At 42.8% G+C, this 20,840-nt stretch overlaps 1 protein-coding gene across 3 annotated transcripts; it reads left to right on the forward strand.

Moving 5' to 3' along the window:
* Window positions 1-10,024: 10,024 nt before the first annotated feature.
* On the forward strand, window positions 10,025-18,187 carry LOC139279498 (prestin-like). Of its 3 annotated transcripts, XM_070898623.1 has the most exons (4): window positions 10,025-10,732; window positions 11,487-11,619; window positions 13,664-13,768; window positions 14,275-18,187. In XM_070898623.1, the coding sequence occupies exon 4, from the start codon at window positions 14,372-14,374 to the stop codon at window positions 16,712-16,714; it is 2,343 nt and encodes a 780-aa protein (XP_070754724.1). In that variant the 5' UTR covers window positions 10,025-10,732; window positions 11,487-11,619; window positions 13,664-13,768; window positions 14,275-14,371; the 3' UTR covers window positions 16,715-18,187. The 3 variants fall into 3 exon arrangements, with proteins under 3 accessions (XP_070754724.1, XP_070754723.1, XP_070754725.1); XM_070898622.1 differs by lacking the exon at window positions 11,487-11,619; XM_070898624.1 differs by lacking the exons at window positions 11,487-11,619; window positions 13,664-13,768.
* The last annotated feature ends 2,653 nt before the right edge of the window (window positions 18,188-20,840 follow it).

Genomic DNA, 20,840 nt, shown 5'->3' on the forward strand with positions numbered 1-20,840 from the left:
AGGGATAACCAGCCGTGGATAACCAAGGAAATAAAGGAGAGTATCAAATTAAAAACCAATGCGTATAAGGTGGCCAAGGTTAGTGGGAAACTAGAAGATTGGGAAAATTTTAAATGACAGCAAAGAATAACTAAGAAAGCAATAAAGAAAGGAAAGATGGATTACGAAAGTAAACTTGCGCAAAACCTAAAAACAGATAGTAAAAGCTTTTACCGATATATAAAACGGAAGAAAGTGACTAAAGTAAATGTTGGTCGCTTAGAAGATGAGAAGGGGGATTTAATAATGGGAAATGTGGAAATGGCTGAGACCTTAAACAATTATTTTGCTTCGGTCTTCACAGTGGAAGACACAAAAACCATGCCAAAAATTGCTGGTCATGGGAATGTGGGAAGGGAGGACCTTGAGACAATCACCATCACTAAGGGGGTAGTGCTGGACAAGCAAATGGGACTCAAGGTAGATAAGTCCCCTGGTCCTGATGAAATGCATCCCAGGATATTAAAAGAGATGGCGGAAGTTATAGCAGATGCATTCGTTATAATCTACCAAAATTCTCTGGACTCTGGGGAGGTACCAGCGGATTGGAAAGCAGCTAATGTAACACCTCTGTTTAAAAAAAGGGGGCAGACAAAAGGCAGGTAACTATAGGCCCGTTAGTTTAATATCTGTAGTGGGGAAATTGTTTGAAGCTATCATTAAGGAAGAAATAGAGGGACATCTAGATAGGAATAGTGCAATCAAGCAGACGCAACATGGATTCATGAAGGGGAAATCATGTTTAACTAATTTACTGGAATTCTTTGAGGATATAATGAGCATGGTGGATAGAGGTGTACCGATGGATATGGTGTATTTAGATTTCCAAAAGGCATTCGATAAGGTGCCACACAAAAGATTACTGCAGAAGATAAAGGTACACAGAGTCAGAGGAAATGTATTAGCATGGATCGAGAATTGGCTGGCTAACAGAAAGCAGAGAGTCGGGATAAATGGGTCCTTTTCGGGTTGGAAATCGCTAGTTAGTGGTGTGCCACAGGGATCGGTGCTGGGACCACAACTGTTTACAATATACATAGATGACCTGGAAGAGGGGACAGAGTGTAGTGTAACAAAATTTGCAGATGACACAAAGATTAGTGGGAAAGCGGGTTGTGTAGAGGACACAGAGAGGCTGCAAAGAGATTTAGATAATTTAAGCGAATGGGCTAAGATTTGGCAGATGGAATACAATGTCGGAAAATGTGAGATCATCCACCTTGGAAAAAAAAACAGTAAAAGGGAATATTATTTGAATGGGGAGAAATTACAACATGCTGCGGTGCAGAGGAACCTGGGATCCTTGTGCATGAATCCCAAAAAGTTAGTTTGCAGGTGCAGCAGGTAATCAGGAAGGCGAATGGAATATTGGCCTTCATTGTGAGAGGGATGGAGTACAAAAGCAGGGAGGTCCTGCTGCAACTGTACAGGGTATTGGTGAGGCCGCACCTGGAGTACTGTGTGCAGTTTTGATCACCTTACTTAAGGAAGGATATACTAGCTTTGGAGGGGGTACAGAGACGATTCACTCGGCTGATTCCAGAGATGAGGGGGTTACCTTATGATGATAGATTGAGTAGACTGGGTCTTTACTCGTTGAAGTTCAGAAAGATGAGGGGTGATCTTATAGAAACATTTAAAATAATGAAAGGGATAGACAAGATAGAGGCAGAGAGGTTGTTTCCACTGGTCGGGGAGACTAGAACTAGGGGGCACAGCCTCAAAATATGGGGGAGCCAATTTAAAAACGAGTTGAGAAGGAATTTCTTCTCCCAGAGGTTGTGAATCTGTGGAATTCTCTGCCCAAGGAAGCAGTTGAGGCTAGCTCATTGAATGTATTCAAATCACAGATAGATAGATTTTTAACCAATAATGGAATTAAGGGTTATGGGGAGCGGGCAGATAAGTGGAGCTGGGTCCACAGCCAGATCAGCCATGATCTTGTTGAATGGCGGAGCAGGCTTGAGAGGCTAGATGGCCTACTCCTGTTCCTAATTCATATGTTCTTATGTTCTTATGTTCTTATTCTTTGTTTTGAAGCACAGCTTAAAATTTAAGGTAAATTTCAAGCACACTTGGTTGAACTGAAGAGTCCAGATGGCTGCACCTATTTGAATAATGGGTGAGTTCCATCATGACCGAAAGACTTTCAAAATGCATGTGGAGTGGCTAGAAATGTTTTTCATTGCAAATAATATCGTCAAAGTCCTCGATGATGAAAACCGTAACCAGGTGGTGTTAGAAAGAAAACGAGCGATTTTCTTGACTGAAGCATGCCCCAATTTGTATGAAACCCTGAAAAATCTGCTTGTTCCCATCAAGCCAAAGGACACACCACTGCTGGAGATTCAGCACTACAGTCCTGAGCCCCTGGAAATTGATGAAAGTTATCGTTTGGAACACAAGATCAATTAATTGACGAGGGTATCAATGGATGCATTGTAGCTTTAAAGAAGCTATCCATTCACTGTCATTTCGGAAATTTTCAGGACCGAGCATTGTGTGACCGCTTTGTTTGTAGGATGAAAAATGAAGCAATCAGAAGAAAATTGTTGACAACCACTAACTTGACTTTTGATTTAGCTCACCAGACAGCTATGTCGATGGATATGGCTGACCAATACTCCCGAGAATTTTGCACCATTTCCAGTCATCAGACAACCGAGGTGAATCTCCTGGAGATTAAAAGTAAAAGGCAGCTGGGCCCGTGGCCACAGCAACTGGCCAAAGCAACAGTGCATTGAATGAAATCATGCTATCCGTGCCTGGGACAACACATTGCTCAGAGTTGTCCAAAAGTGAAAGCTGCGTGTTTTTTCTGCAAGAAAACTGGGCATCTTGCGAAGGCGTGCCGACTGAAGAGTAAACCGATGTTCAATACTAGAAGTAGCAATTGCCAGACACTACATAGCATTGAAGTGAAGCAACAGGATGAGGAGATTCTAGAGGTACACATCATCAGGAGCACAAGGGTACCTAACAACGATTCGCGAAGTATTGTCATCCAAGTAGACATTGCAGGAGCCAGGATACCCATGGAAATCGACACTGGTGCAACCGTGAGCGTAGTACCGGAATTGCTATATCTCGACAAGTTGAGTGATTTTTCACTGGAGAAGTTAAAGATAGAACTGCGAGGCTACTTGGGGGAGCAAATTCCAGTAGTAGGACGTATCACTATACCGGTGAAATACAAGGATTAGTTTCAGAGCTTGCCTCTTTTAGTAGTGGAGAAGACAAGCCTGCCTTAATTGTTTGGGATCACTGTAGCTGGATTTGAATGAGATTTTTCGCGTTTAAACGAGATTTGCATTAAAAGATGACATCATCAAGAAGTATCCAAAGGTGTTCTGAGAAACAGGCAGTCCGATCGAAGGCTTCAAGGTGAGTGTCAGAGTGCAGAAGGAAGCTAGACCAGTTTACTGCAAGCCACATCCCATACCATACGCACTCAAGGAGAAAGTTGAGCAAGTACTCAAAAGACTAGAGACTGAGAACGTTATTTCTAAGGTAGATCTAAGTAATTGGGCTACACCCATTGTTGTTGTACCTCAGTCAAACAGTAATGCTGATGCAATGTCCAGGTTGACATCGCATCACAAGTTACACCCAATAAGGAAGTGTTTTATTTTTCATACATTGATGAACTGCCAGTCACAGCCGAAGAGATTGGTGGAGCAACCAAACGTTATGTCAAAGGTGCATGATTACATAGAAAATGGCTGGCCAAACCAAGTATCTGAGAAAGATATTCATTCCTACTCCTACTTCGTTCGTAGGAATTAATTATCAGTGAATAAAGATTGTATCATGTGGGGTGCAAGAGTACTTATCCCAAATAAGTTCAAGTCCAAACTATTAGGAGATCTTCATGACCAGCACCTGGGAATGTGCTTGACCAAGAGTTTTGCATGCAGTTACTTATGGTAGCCAAGCTTTGATAAATATATAGAGTACACCGTTAGTCATTGTACAACATGTCAATCAGTAAGCAAGAAACTACCATCAGTACTATTAGAGCTATGGAAATGGCCTCCCAGGGTGTGGTAAAGGTTACATGTAGATTTTACTGAGCTAGAAGGACAACAATTGTTCATTGTGATTGATAGGTGTTTCCGATGCGGAAAATAACAACAATACAACACTACATAATTTGTGTAGATTTCTTTCTTCATATGGCCCCCCAGAAGAAATAGTGTCTGATATTGGGCAACAATGTTTTTCAGAAGAATTTGCACAGTTCACGAGCAAAAATGGTGTGAAACATACTAAAGTTCCACTGTACCACCCTGCTTCAAATGGTGCAGCACAGTGCACAGTACAAATTGTAAAATACGCTTTTATCAAACAAAGGTTGGATTCAAATCCAAAGAAACGCCAGTTGTCGTTGGACCACAAATTAGCAAATTTTCTCATTACTTTTTGTAATACTCCTCATACAACTACTGGTAGCAGAGTTGTTTCTCAAACGACAGCCACAAACCAGGTTCTTGTTGTTAAAGCCACAATCAGTGGAAGAGAAACAATTAAAACAGAAAGAGAATCATGATAGAAGTAGAGTAAGAGAGAAGTGTGAAATTACATCAGAAGGTTAGAGTGAAGAACCATCACCATAAATGGTTAAAGTGATTACCGGGAAGAGTAATGAAGATATGTGGGCCTTGCACATATTTGGTCAAGGTGTTTGATCATGGAAAGGTTAGGTTTGTTCACATTGATCATATTTTACCTACAGACGTGGAAGGAGTTGAAAGTTGGAATAATTCAATTATTTCTGGTAAGTCAGATAGTCTTGTTACAAGTAGAATACCAGTAGCAAATCCTACATCAGATGTACTCGAAACAAGTCCAAGAGAAAGTCAGAATTTAAGTCCGAGTCTGAGTTAGGTAGACAAACAGTCTGAAGTTGGAGAGAGGCCAAATGTAAATCAAGGGTTGCTCTTGGCGAAAAGCTCTCCTCAGGTTCAGCCTAGAATGAGTCTAAGTTTGATACCATGTTTGAAAAGTTCTGTTCAAGAGTGCAGTTATCCTCTTTGAAACAGAAAACAAGTGGTTAAGTTTGATTTGTAAATATGGCACAATAAGTCGATATATCTTTTGTTGTGTATAACCATGCAAGTTATGTATGATGATTATTTTGTTATGATTACTTCCTCGTTAAGGAGGGAGAAGTGTAATATAGTTTCACCTTATGGACTACTACTCCACCTAATGGACTGCTGTGGTAATGCAGCCTTTGCTGTTTACAACAAGAATGAAAAGATGGAGCCATCTTGGAGTGTGTGTGTTATGGTGTCGTAAGGAAGATATCACACCCCCGATTCCCATTGACTTCAGTTTTACTAGGGTTCCTTGATGCCGCACCCCATCAAAAGCTGCCCTGATGTGAAGGGCAGTCACTCTCACCTCACTTCTGCAATTCAGCTTCTTTGTCCATGTTTGGACCAGTGCTATAATGAGATCGGGAGCCAAGTGGTCCTGGCAGAACCCAAACTGAGCATTGGTGAACAGGTTATTGGTGAGTAAGTGCTGCTTGATAGCACTGTCGATGACATCTTCCATCACTTTGCTGATGATTGAAAATAGACTTATGGGGTGGTAATTGGATGGATTGGATTTGTCCTGATTTTTGTGGACAGGACATACCTGGGTGGGATTTCACCTTGTCCAATGAATGCCAGTGTTGAAGCTGTACTGGAACAGCTTGGCTAGAGGCGCAGCTAGTTCTGGAGCACAAATTTTCAGCACGACAGCCAGGATGTTGTCGGGGCCCATAGCCTTTGCTGTGTAATATAGAGCTCCACCTAGTGGACTACTGCTCCACCTAGTGGACTACTGCGGTAATGCAACTTCTCATGTAAATACAATAAAAGCATCATGTGACAAGATCAATTGACAAGTTCCTGTGTAATGGAGTCATCATGTATGTGTGTGTTTGTGATGTTGTAAAGTATATATTACAATACTGTATGCAAATTCCTGCCCTATGACTCTGACAGTGGGTATAATAAACTAAAAACTGAAAAAAGATGACCATTAAATCCAGGTAAAAATGAAAGAGCCAACATAGAATTGATTTAAAATACTACAGCATACTTTTTCCAGGGTGTGGCTGGGTCCAAATCTTCTCCGTAGTCACAGTCAAGATTGTCACGATTGGTGACAACAGGCATGATTCAATTGAGGTGATTTGGTCAATACAGTTGCGAAGTCCAAAATCCAGAGTTCCGGAATCCGGAATGCTCTGGAATCTGGACACTGGGCTGATTTATGGCGGGGTCGTCTGGTAATTGGAAAATGTTCCAAAATCCAGACTGCCCCACCTCGGCCCCTCGCCTTGGTCGCCCGACCTCCCCCTGCCTCGGCCCGACCTTCCCCGGCCTCCCCCCACCTCGGCCCGAGCTCCCCTGACCTCTGGCCGCCCGACCTCCTGTCTCCTCAGCCCGACTTCCCCCCCTGCCGGTTGTGGCCCGACCTCCCCCCCTGGCTTTGGCCCGACCTCTGGCCGCACAACTCCCCCCCCCCCCCAGGCCTCGGCCCAACCTCCCTCCCACACCACCGCCTCGGCCCGATCTCCCCCGGCCTTCCCTGACCTCCCCCCACCATCCCCCCTTTCCCCCACCCTCCCGGCCTGATCTCCCCCCCCAGGCCTCGGCACAACCTCCCCCGCACCCCTCCCCCCCCCCCCTCACCACCTCAGCCTGACCTCCCCAGGCCTTCCCCGACCTCCGGCGGCCCAACCTCCCCCCACCTTCCCCCCCTCCCCCCGGCCACGGCCCGACCTCTCCCCCGGCCACCTGACCTCCCCCGACCTCCCTCCACCTCAGCCCGACCAACCGACCCACCCGCCCCTCCCCTACCTACCTCGGCCCAGGCAAAGATGTTCCGAAATCTAGAAATACCCAGCATTCGGAATGGCCTCGGTCCCGAGGTTTCAAGATTTCGGACATCACACCTATATCAATTTCCCTCCCCCACCCACTCCAAATGGAATAACTCAGTGCCATGGTTGATCCATGTGATAGCCTGACATTTACATGATTTGAGGAATGTGCTATGTGCTAGCTAATAGGTTCATCCCTCAGCATTCAGCTGAATCCATGCTTTGCAGCACTCTCATAGATGGGTTAACTACTGGTAAAGCACTAATTAGATCAGAATAGTAATGATTTGTGTTATCTGTACTTGGTGTTTAGACAGGTAAAAGATAGTTTGCCATCTCCTACTGAAAAACTTTTCTAAGTTCTTGTAACTGTGTCATCTGCATATAAATAGACATGGAAAGAAGTAGAGACCTTTAGCACATCATTAATATAGTACTGGAACAGTAAGGGACAGAGTAAAGACCATTGAGGAACATCAGGTTCAATCATGTTTGTGGCATTCACTCATCACTCATAGGCAGTCCCTTTGGCAGCGGCTTCCAGATGTCAGTGGGGATGTTGCACTTTTTCAGGGAGGCTTTGAGGGTGTCCCTGTAACGTTTCCTCTGCCCACCTTTGGCTCGTTTGCCATGAAGGAGTTCCGAGTAGACCACTTGATTTGGGAGTCTCGTGTCAGGCATGCGAACAATGTGGCCTGCCCAGTGGAGCTGATCAAGTGTGGTCAGTGCTTCAATGCTGGGGATGTTGGCCTGGTCGAGGACGCTAACGTTGGTGCGTCTGTCCTCCCAGGGGATTTGTAGGATCTTGCAGAGGCATCGTTGGTGGTATTTCTCCAGCGACTTGATGTGTCTACAGTAGATGGTCTATGTCTCTGAGCCATACAGGAGTGTGGGTATTACTACAGCCTTGTAGACCATGAGCTTGGTGGCAGTTTTGAGGGCCTAGTCTTCAAACACTCTTTTCCTTAGGCGGCCGAAGGCTGCACTGGCACACTGGAGGCGGTGTTGAATCTCATTGTCAATGTCTGCTTTTGTTGATAAGAGGCTCCCGAGGTATGGGAAATGGTCCATGTTATCCAAGACCGTGCCGTGGATCTTGATGACTGGGGGGCAGTGCTGTGCGGTGAGGACAGGCTGGTGGAGGACCTTTGTCTTATGGATGTTTAGTGTAAATACGTCGACTATGTCCTGGAGTTCAGCCTCTGTATGTGCACAGATGCAGGCGTCGTCAGAGGTTGGGGTGGTCTTGGACCTGGCCTGGAGATGGTGAAGGTTGAACAGGGTTCCCCATGGTTCTGTAGTTTATTCCACTCCAGCGGGGAGCTTGTTGACTGTGAGGTGGAGCATGGCAGCGAAGAAGATTGAGAAGAGGGTTGGGGCGATGACGCAGCCCTGTTTGACCCTTGTACAGACGTGGATTGGGTCTGTAATGGATCCATTGGTAAGAATCACAGCCTGCATGTCGTTGTGGAGCAGGCGGAGGATGGTGACGAACTTTTGGGGGCATCCGAAACAGAGGAGGATGCTCCATAGACCCTCGCAGTTGACAATGTCAAAGGCCTTTGTAAGGTTGAAGAAGGCCATGTATAAGGGCTGGCGCTGTTCCCTGCATTTTTCCTGCAGCTGTTGCGCTGCAAAAATCATGTCTGTTGTGCCCCGTAGCGGCCGAAATCCGCTTATGACTCCTGAGGCATTAAACATCTATAGATTGCTAGTTTACATGATTGAAGCAATTTCACAAAATGACTTTAGAATCTGGTTTCTTATAGAATGAGTAGTAATATTAAATCAAAAACCATACTGCTAATTCATAAACGTTATTTATTCATCAGTTGTTTGATAAATTCACGTGAAGAGGTACAGGTAAGGTGTACCCATTGGCACAGTGTGTCAGTGTGCTAATTCGTTACAAGATTGAGTTTGTTCCTTAGCTGAGCTATGGGAAATAGGATGGATGTGAAGAAGCATAGAAACATAGAAACATAGAAAATAGGTGCAGGAGTAGGCCATTCGGCCCTTCTAGCCTGCACCGCCATTCAATGAGTTCATGGCTGAACATTCAACTTCAGTACCCCATTCCTGCTTTCTCGCCATACCCCTTGATCCCCCTAGTAGTAAGGACCTCATCTAACTCCTTTTTGAATATATGAGAGATGAGTTATTTCCCCACAGAGAGGGAGAAAATAGTGAGAGTGTGAGTCCGCTCACGTGCTATTGCACACCAATGACTAGTCAAAGAGTGACATCGGCAGAGACTGAGGAATTGGTAACCCACTTGATCTATTGTGTGGGAGCAATGCTTGGGAGAGAATTTGTTATCCGAATGGCCTATTGTTCAGGGAATGGCTGGGCGGCACCCAAAGGGAAGGAAGGAAAACCTGTGTCACAGCTCAATAACATTTAATTATACGATTGATAAGGTGCTGATTTCTCAACTCGTCGGGAGTTAGGGCAAGTGATTTGGTGCAGCTTGGCATTCTGTGACAAATAGGGCAACTTATCATAATTAGTGTGCTTTGCTGCCTAAGTACTGCAATTTTGCATTAGGAAGTGAAAACGCTGGTTTCTGAATGGATCTGAGCAATAATGAATTGCCTAGCACAACAAATCACTTGTCCTGGCAATTAAAAACACTGACACGAGGTAGCACTGACACCAGATAAGAGATATTCGGTAAAAGGTATCACTCGTACCAAGTAACGGGTAGTAGTGAAATTTGATGGAGGAATTTTCATCATTGTGAAAGTGACAGTAACAATTATGTTGGAAATTACATGCACATCTGGCCCAGAGCAGAATATTTGAGTGAATTTTTTTTTTAACTTAAATAAATAACAAAAAACACACTCCCTCCTTTTCCATGTAATTATAACCTTTTTCTGTTTTGTTCTATAAGGTGCCTAGCATGATACTTTGCAGCTGAAAGGATGGGTCCACAGGCTGCTCTCAGGCTAACATTCGTGCTGCAGCGACTGGCCACAAAGTGGAGCCACTGACACTGACACGGCCGGGGTGACTCTCCCGTCTAATTTTCTGTTGGGAGAAACAGCAGCTTCCGCTCAGCACCTCCCACTTGGCACGGCTGAGATCAGAAGAAGTCTCGAACCATGTGCGTTAGGTGCTAATGCTGAGCAGCACCACACTCTTGCTGACCTGAGCTCAATTTAAAGAAAACATCTACAGTGTGTTAAGCCTTGTGTGTGCGGAACAGAAAAATAATACGTGGAAGCTACCACTTATCGTCTGGTGCTGACAAGGGAACCGAGCTGACTGCCCATCTGAAATCAGTTCCTAAGTGTTTGCCAGTCTATGGAGAATGCAGAAATAGCCATTAATTACTATTTGGTCCATTTGTTAAAGAACTTTGTTGCTCATTTTAATTTAAATAAGTCATAAAGTGGAAATAATTATTGCTATTATAATGAAAGTACCGCAACTGTTAAAGGACCGATGAACATAATGGTCAGATACCGTTAAGTATTTTTGTAAAATTTAAATTATTTTACATCAGATTAATTTTATCTCTATGAGCAATATGTAAAACTCTGCAATGGAATTTTGGCAGTGAACATTTGATGGGATTCCCAGCTGTAAAGTGCCATATCATACTAACAGATTGGGTTACTGTATACCATGCCTATTTTTGGCAGGGATACTCGCTCTTCATGGTAGTCCTTATTAGGGAGACAACATTTGAACTTTACAGCACTGTTACTGAGGGTCATTTTGGTTCTCTCTACACTAACACAAACGGCACTTCAGCTGTACTGATCACCTACAACCACAGCACAGGGAAACCAAAGGAAATAGGTAAGTGCAGAAAAAAAGGAACAATAGTTCAATATTTTATTCTCGGGCACAGAAAAGAGCAGGGCTTTTGCATTTACGGAATCCTTTACTGGATTTTAACCCTGCCCACCTGGCAGGAATGGTGCATGCAGGGGGTTTAACAACAAGTTTGGGAACTCCTGAACTTTTACGCTGGCCGCCGTTTTAACAGTTTTTTTTTCTTCGGGACAGATACCCGCCTCATGCAAGAAGGAGCTTAATTATACTGTTAAAGTCATGGTCTAACGATGTTATTTGAACCTACGTGCCATTTTAACTGAAGATCAACGAAGCCCCGCCCAGTGTCAGACCTGCCAGTAAAAATTGGCAGCAGGCAGGATCGTGGCCAGAAGAGGCCGAGGGACGATTTATTTTTTTGGCTTTTTAAAGGTTTCCCTGTGGGCCAGGAGGATCAGGAGTAGTCCACCAGGCCCCATAAGGAAATCTCGGACTTTCCCTCCTATGGACTTGCCCGCTCTCTTTACTAACTGCCCTCACTGGTTGGGAAGCGTCCCCTCCTGATCCCGGCGACAGCCTACTGCCGCTCAAAATCCCACTCCCACCCACAGTTAAAATCTCCTGGGCCTCAAGCTGCGGGAGGCCAGACAAATTGTTGCCTGCATTAACTGGCGAACGCCACACTCCTGCCCCAGTTTAAATTGAGGCTAGTGAGTTCACACTATGAAAAGATCTAGCGGTTTCTTGTTCTCAGAATTATTACCTTCCCTACCTGCAGCACTGACACTTCACACATGTGAAATAACAAGCAGCAGTAGCCAGAATTCATTGGAAGACGTGCTAAAAGTTGTACTGGGTACTGTGCACCGGTAGAATAAAGGGAATTCTCACCTGATGACCATGATTTGCAGGTACTGTAGTGCTTTGCGAAATGCTATCATTACTCATGCAATTAGCTACTTGTTTGTATTCTTGATAATGAACTCCAATAAGACTCAGTTTTACTGGTATGATAGCAACCATTCTTGAAACAATCAAAATCAGTTCTAATTCTACAACTTGACCTGACAGGTATTGGCTATTAATACATTTTGTTGATACTATTAGCTTTTTTAAAAAAAAAATCGGATTCATTTTCTATTGTGTTGATAGGGTAAATGTACTTCGGTCTATAATGCTAGTAGCAGGTGATATACTTACTGCACAGAAGCAGACCATTCAGCCCAACAGGTCTATGCCAGTGTTTATGCTGAATATGAGTCCCCTCCTACCTTCCTTCATCTAACCATATCAACATATCCTTCTAATCCTTTCTCCCTCATGTACTTATCTGGCTTCCCCTTGAATGCATCTGTCCTATTTGCCCCAACTACTCCATGTGGTAGCAAGTTCCACATTCTAACCACTCTCTGGGTAAAGAAGTATCTGCTACACTGAGGATCTCAGTCTGTCCTGTACACGGGCAGTAAACTTGAAACGGAGCCTGCTACCTGCAGCTTATGATCAGGATTTCTAATTGTAGAGTTTGTAGATTCAGAAGGGAATAGACTGGAACCCACCCAAACTGGCAGAAGCCTGAGACTGCTACCCACCTAAAAACTCCACTTGAACTGTACCAACACTCAGCAAACCACTCCACAAGGTACTCTCCATTGCAAGCTTAATTGCCAGAAAATCCCCTAATACCCAACAAGACCCCCATAGATGTAAACTTTCCAAGTCCCTATTCGCAAGGCATATATCAAGTACTTACATTTGTGTGGTGTATTTAACATAGAAAAATGCCCCACTGTGCTACACAGAGGTATAAGGAAGATGGGTGTCAAGCCAAAGGAGTAGAGTTTAGGAGGTGTGTCCAAAAGCTTGGTCAATGAGATGGGGTTTAAGAAAGATTTTAAAGGAGGCAAGAAAGGTGGAGCGACAGAGGAGTTTATTCCCGATAGTGAGACCGAGGTAGCTGAAGACACAGCAGCCAAGAGCGAGACAAAGGGAAGGGGGTTGAATAAAAGGCAGAGGAATGGCTAGTTTAGGGGTGGTGGTTGTAGAGCTTGAGCAGTCTACAAAGATAGGGAGGAGCAAGTCTATAGAGGGATTAAACCCAAGAATAGGAACTTCAAACTTGAGGCAGTTTAAGGACTGCAGACCAATATGGGTCAGCAAGGACAGGGGTGATGGGCAAGTGAAACTTAACGTGCGATAGGATACGTACAGCATTTCATGTGACACTTTTGTTTATTCCAGGACATATCAGCCACCCAAATCGAAGGCTACACCAGCGATTTTCCTTGTTTCCCAAGCACTACTCCCCACTGCCTTTCTCTAGCATATTGATGACTTTCAAAGATCTCGGTTATAGGTTCTAAATCCAGGTTTTGGAAGAGCAATGCCAAATGAGCCTCTCTACACTGCTGTCCATTGGAGCCTGACACAAATGCATAGAAGCTGGGCTCTCCATTTTCCAAACTGGCCTCCAAAGGGCCTACAAGAAACCAGAGCCACAGCTCTGTTTAAATTATCCAATTAAAATTTTCCCTCCCTTCCATTCTGTGAAGGGGGAAATATACAACTTTGCAAAGGGGCTTTTACTAGATACATAAAACTGTGGATTGAATGTACCATCTGCAACTCCGAACTGGAACAGAGCTTGTGAACTTTGCCAGATGTAATTTCTATCACTAGACTTACTGAATCAAAGATTAGCACAGCACTGCCCAGCATCCTTGAGTGATTTGGAAGGGGCAATGTATGGAAAACTGAAAGTAAACTTTGTAATTGTAGTTGATTTCAGCACTGAAAGTGAAATATTACACGGGCTGCAATGGGAGAGTTGTATAAATCACCAAATCCAGGTAATTTCAGTTGCTTGTCAGCTGCTGTGGATAACCAGAGGGTAATTGTAATTCCTTGTAAATTTCAGTTTCTAGTTCAATGATTGGCTTTCTGTCTTTTTTTAAGATTGTTTTACATCTGTAACAAAGTTGATACTAGAGTGTCATTTGGAGTATGACATTCAAAGTGTGGTGGACAAATGCTAGACACAAAACTAGCAAATATCTTGTGGTAAGTCAGTGGATGTGCTGTTTTATAAAGACCTGAATATTATAACATGTAATGTGCAGGTGTGTGTCCCTTTAAGGCCAAAACGTCTATTTGCTGTTAAGTAAAGACTTGCTGAGTTCATAAAGAGGTGAACAGACTCTAATATTTTGTGTTCCTGTAGAGATTATTTGTTTCTGAAGTGAGATAGGGTGTGGAAGGAGTGGAGAGGGATTGATGTGCAAGAATAATGTAAGAGTGATCCTTCAGTCTTGAATTAATGGTGGGTGGTGGGAGGATATCTAGGATTTGGGAGTAGTGGAATAGATGAGACAGAATGGGAGCACTGGGATGGTGGTATAGGGTGTGGAAGCATTGGGAAGGGGATTTCTGGAGGAAGATATTGGGAACACTGTTATGGAGATCCAGGCACACTGGGAGTCATGAGTTGGAGGTTTAAGAGTGAAAATGAAAACCTAACCAAATGAAGAAAATAAATTCAAATACTTGTACTTTTATCTTTTGTTTAGATATTTGAAATACGGAAACATAGATGAAGAAGACTCAATATACACAACAGTGAACATGATGTGAAGAAAGGAAGGGAGAACCACCAAGCTGAAGAATATGCTGGGAAGTTCAGAGTCATTTTTGTCCAGTGACACAATTCCAGATCCCTCTGGTTCAAATATCCCTCTGGTCAGAACTGACAGGAGTTACACTTTTAATACAAAGACACCACATAGAGTCTCATTTACCACTGACATTCCTTATTTTCATCGCATAGACAAGCACAATGAAGAAAAGTTGTGTGAATATGAAAGAAAGGCATCTGAGCTAAGTTTACCAGTATCATATAATTTAAAGAAATTATTCCAACGAGCTTTTCCTTTCTTTAGATGGTTTCCCAGGTACAGAGTAAAAACATGGTTTATAGGAGACCTGCTGTCTGGAATTAGTGTGGGTCTGCTGACCATTCCTCTGTCCCTTGCTTTTGCAGTCTGTGCTGGAGAGCCACCTATTAATGGTCTTTACACAAGTTTAGTTACCACAGTCTTATATTGCTTGCTTGGCACAACACAACACCTGTCCTATGGAGCATCTGCATTCACTGGTCTGCTCATTGCCAAGAGCACAAGCCATATTGAAACTCAGGAACTTACTTCTGACAGCGACTGTTCTCCAAAATGTTCAAGAGAACTTCATGTGGTTACTCTCACCTGTGTTTCTGGAATTATTTTAATTTCTATGGGAATTTTTCGCCTCAGTTTTCTAAGAACTTACATCTCCAAGCCTGTTATGAATGGCTTCAAAGCTGGAACAGCTTTGCATTTATTAGTCCTCCTCCTGGCTGTGTTACTTGGTATTGATGGGCCAATTCATCATGGTCCTTTATCACTTGCCTATACTTTCAAGGCCATAATTGAAAATTTTAATAAAATACAGATTGCCTCAGTGATTACTGGCTTAGCCACTTTGGCATTTCTGATACCTTTTAAAGTAATAAATTGTATTTATAGTAGGCATCTCATACCCATAGAGTTTATTGCAATAGCTGTTTCCATTTGCTTGTCGTTCTGGTTGGAACTAGAGGACAGCTATAATCTCAGGCTGATAAATAATTATCCATTTACCTTACCAAAACCGATTCTTCCTTCCTGCTCCTTAATATCCAGTGTTGCTGCAGACGCTGTTGCTGTTGCACTGGTGACCTTTGCAGTTAGCATTTCACTAGGGAGTGAAAACTCCAAAAAACACAAACAAAGTTATCACCCACATCAAGAGACCATTGTTTTAGGGGTTTGTGACCTGCTGCTCTCGTTTCTTGGTACCTTTGCAGCTTCAGGGGTTTGGGAACAAACCGTGGTACAAGAAAAAGCCTGGGGTCAAACCCAAGCCGCAGGGTTGGTAGCAGCAAGCCTTAGTCTTACAGCTCTGTTGTGTGCAGACACTCTGCTTCCACTGGTGCCCAAAGCAGTTCTTGGTGCAATTGTGATTTCAAATCTGGGGTGTTACTTTGAGTTCTTCTGCAAGTACTGTTTTGCATATAAGAAGAACAAATATGAGTTTGTGGCTGGAATTGTAACATTTGTAGCAGTTTGCATCCTCGGCATAGATATTGGTTTGGGAGTTGGCATATTTTTCTCAATTTTGCTCACTCTACACAGACTTCAGAGGCCTTCGATTGCCATTTTAGGCCATATCCCAAATACAGAAAACTATACACACTTGTCCATTGAAAAAACTGCCAAAGAAATAGTCGGAATTAAAATTATAAAAACATTTGATTCTATTTATTATGGGAATGTTGATTTTTTATTTTCCTGGATGAACCGTAAAGTGAATTGTTATCTCTGGTCTGGTGGGAATTCCGGAAGTGATAATGAATTATACAGTGAGGAAGATAAATATCATATGTTATTGGAATCCACACAGTTCCTTGCGCTGGATGAAAATGCTTTGAGACAAATAAATCAAACCGCCTTGTATAGACGTAGAATATCCAAACAAACTGCAGATGTTCACACTGTTATTTTGGATTGTGGATCAGTTAGTTTTGTGGATGTTGAAGGGGCCAATGCTTTGATTTACCTGTTTGAACAATACCAAAGTATAGGAGTTGGCTTTATCCTTGCCAGTTGTTCAAGTACAGTTTTGAAGAGTCTACAAGAGCAAAGTTACTTCAAGTCAACAAGCCAAAGCTTTGCTTTCAGTAGCATCCATGATGCTGTTTTATTTGCCCTGCAACAAACCGCAGAGAGAAACCAGAGTCTACGGGGATCTAAATGCATTCTTAAGACAAACAGTGACATAATAACTGAATGTGACACAGTTGAAATTAAGACAGATACTAACAACAGTATAAATAAAGGATTTGGGCAGAGGGAGAGAAGTGCGAATATTTCCGATCAAAGAACTGATTTTAAATCAGCAAATCACAGAATTATTGAATATGAGACAGCCTTATAACAAAATTCTGTTTATTATTTCAAACCATCACAGAACCTATAGAAACTGTGATCTACATCTGATGCTGCAGTGTTTTGTTGCTTCTATTTTCATGAAAATAGTGATAATTTCAAATGAACACAATCTAAATAAAACACCTTTTTCTGACAATACTCTTCATATGTTTGTCCACGTACCTGTCATCAAGAAGTATCACAGGATAGAAAACACATAGAAACATAGAAAATAGGTGCAGGAGTAGGCCATACAGCCCTTCGAGCCTGCACCACCATTCAATATCATGGCTGATCATGCACTTCAGTACCCCATTCCTGCTTTCTCTCCATACCCTTTGATCCCTTTAGCCATAAGGGCCACACCTAACTCCCCTTTTGAATATATCTAACGAACTGGCCTCAACAACTTTCTGTAGTAGAGAATTCCACATGCTCACAACTCTCTGAGTGAAGAAGTTTCTCCTCATCTCAGTCCTAAATGGCTTACTTATTTTTGACCCCTGGTTCTGGACTTCTCCAACATCGGGAACATTTTTTCTGCATCTAACCTGTCCAATCCCGTCAGAATTTTATATGTTTCTATGAGATCCCCTCTCATTCTTCTAAATTCCATTGATCACAGAATGGGAGAGAAAAAAGCATGATGAAAGTAATTTACCAGTTCAGTGTAGTTGGCAATACAGAACTTTCTGCATTTGATGGTTGTAACTGCTGTCTGGAGTTGTGAAGTTTACTTTCTTCAGAGATAGTTTTGCCTGCTCATTAATGCTTCAGAAACAAATAAACTATGATTCCTAAAAGTCTGGTGATCATGAATCAGTGGTTACAATGAGATACGATTTCCCACATTTCTTACTTGGAAGCAAGCGGGCTCTGATTTGGCCCTTCCCACAGAAGCTCAGGTGAGGTTCAGCACTAAGCAAATTAGGAGATCGTGGGTGTGAACCCGCACTTCACTCCATGGCACACCACATTAGTGGCAACTGCTTATTTTGAAAAGGCTTTAGACACTTGCAACTTTTCATACTATTATGCTGCTTTGAAAAATAACATGGGTACAGCATGTACATATATTATTTAAATATTTTGATCATATGTTTTTATTGATTTTCAATTTTTTTGCCTTCTTCAGCTAGAATTGCAAAGTTCCTCACACTAAAATGCTAAAGCTGCTCTACCTTGTTTAGGGAACAGACGATTCAATCATGATTGTCCAAGATTACTTCTCATTTTTTTCATCCCTCCAGAGCCCTGACTTGGAAGTAAAGTAGAATTTTATTTGACTTCTTAACCAGTTGTTCATTTTTTCTTTGTGCCTTTTTGAACAAATTTGCTAATTTAAGGAACTGTATGTAACTGCATGTTGTTGAAAACATGATCACAGCCGTAATGGAATCTTGTATTTGGTGATGTACTGTGGACATGAAGTCTGTGTTCCTAGCATTTGTGAATTATTAAAGACTGTGATTGAAATTGCTTACTCATTGTTATGTAATGACAAAGAATACAATTAATATTGTATCAACAAACATTTTGGATGCAGGAATCATGTGTATATAAGAACAAATAGGAGCAGGATTAGACCATTCGGCCCTTTGAGCTGGCTCAACTCCACCTTTCTGCACTATCCCCAAATTCCTTGATTCCCTTCGTATCCAACAATCTATCAATCTCTGACTTGAATATACTCAACGACTGAGCATCCACAGCTCTCTGGGGTAGAGGATTCCAAAGATTCACAATCCTTTGAGTGAAAAAATTTCTCCTCATCTCAGTCCTAAATGGCCAACCCCTGGTTCTAGACTCCCCAACAAGAGGAAACATCCTCCCAGCATCTACCCTGTCAAGCCCCTTAAGAATTTTATATGTTCCAATGGGTTTAAGGATTGTTGAAAAGAAAATCATGTTACTAAATTGTCAGCAACCAAACTAACATAATGGATTAACTTCACTAGTTATATATTTATTTAAGAAAAATTGTTCGGCTTGTACAATGTGCAAGAGTTACTGTTTACCTATAGTACAACTTATAGATCAGAATCAAATATAAATTAAACATCTGTTGTGCATAGTAATCCTGAGTTACTTTGTTATATAGCAACATAAAGTTTGACATATATTAATTATATGAATTTTGATTAGGACTTACTGCTAATTAGGAATTTTTCATCAGGGCCTCAGTTTGTTACCTTAGCAAGGAGTCAATTCCCTCAGCAGAGCAAGGAAAGCAAAAATAGCAGTGATTAAAACTGACTAGAAAAAAAATAACTGGTGGCCACCAAAGGTTGCTCTTGAGTACTTCCTAGTAGCTGGTTACATAGCCGCATTGATAGAAGCCTTCCTGGTTTGAGTAACATTGGACCGAGTGTGGCACCACTCGGAGTCTAGTAAAACTGAAGTCAATTGGGATCAGGGGGAAATCTCGCCAGTGGCTGGAGTTATATCTGGCACAAAGAAAGATAGTTGTGGTTGCTGGAAGTCAATCATCTCAGTCCTAGGGCATCGTTGCAGGAGTTGCTCAGGGCAACAGCCTAGGTTCAACTATCTTGGGGGTCACTATTGACCACAAACTTAACTGGATCAGTCACATAAATACTGTGGCAACAAGAGCAGGTCAGCGGCTGGGTATTCTGCGGTGAGTGTCTCACTTCCTGACTTCCAAAAGCCTTTCCAGCATATATAAGGCTCAAGTCAGGAGTGTGATGGGATACTCTGCACTTGCCTGGATGAATGCAGCTCCAACAACACTCAAGAAGCTCAACATCATCCAGGACAAAGCAGCCCACTTGATGGGCACCCCATCCACCACCTTCAACATTCACTCCCTCCACCACTAGTGTACTATGGCTGCTGTGTGTACCATCAACAAGATGCGCTGCAGCAACTTGCCAAGGCTTCTTCGGCAGCACTCCCAAACCCGCGACCACCTAGAAGGACAAGGGAGCAGACATAGAAACATAGAAAATAGGTGCAAGAGTAGGCCATTCGGCCCTTCGAACCTGCACCATCATTCAATATGATCATGGCTGATCATGCAACTTCAGTTCCCCATTCCTGCTTTCTCTCCAATACCCCTTGATCCCTTTAGCTGTAAAGGCCACATCTAACTCCCTTTTGAATATATCTAACGAACTGGCCTCAACAACTTTCTGTGTTAGAGAATTCCACAGGTTCACAATTCTCTGAAGAAGTTTCTCCTCATCTCGGTCCTAAATGGCTTACCCATTATCCTTAGACTGTGACCACTGGTTCTAGACTTCCCCAACATCGGGAACATTCTTCCTGCATCTAATCTGTCCAATCCCATCAGAATTTTATATGTTTCTATGAGATCCCCTCTCATTCTTCTAAATTCCAGTGAATATAAGCCTAGTTGATCCAGTCTTTCTTCATATGTCAGTCTTGCCATCCCGGGAATCAGCCTGGTGAACCTTCGCTGCACTCCCTCAATAGCAAGAATGTCCTTCCTCAGATTAGGAGACAAAAACTGTACACAATACTTAATGTGTGGTCTCACCAAGGCCCTATACAACTGCAGTAAGAATTCCCTGCTCCTATACTCAAATCCCCTCGCTATGAAGGCCAGCATACCATTTGCTTTCTTTACTGCCTGCTGAACCTGCATGCCTACCTTCAATGACTGATGTACCATGATACCCAGGTCTCGTTGCACCTCCCCTTTTCCTAATCTGTCACCATTCAGATAATAATCTGCTTTCCTGTTTTTGCCACCAAAGTTGATAACCTCACACTTATCCATATTATACCTCATCTGCCATGCATTTGCCCATTCACCTAAGCTGTCCAAGTCCCCCTGCAGCCTCCTAGCATCCTCCTCGCAGCTCGCGCCGCCACACAGCTTAGTGTCATCTGCAAATATTACATTCAACTCCTTCGTCAAAATCATTAAATGTATATTGTAAATATCTGGGGTCCCACCACTAGTCACTGCCTGCTACTCTGAAAAGGACCAGTTTATTTTCACTCTTTGCTCCCTGTCTGCCAACAGTTCTCTATCCACGTCAATACATTACCCCCAATGCCATGTGCCTTAATTTTGCACACTAATCTCTTGCGTGGGACCTTGTCAAAAGCCTTTTGCAAATCCAAATACACACATCCACTGGTTC

This window comes from Pristiophorus japonicus, chromosome 14 (assembly GCF_044704955.1).
Source record: "Pristiophorus japonicus isolate sPriJap1 chromosome 14, sPriJap1.hap1, whole genome shotgun sequence".
NCBI lineage: Eukaryota > Metazoa > Chordata > Chondrichthyes > Pristiophoridae > Pristiophorus > Pristiophorus japonicus.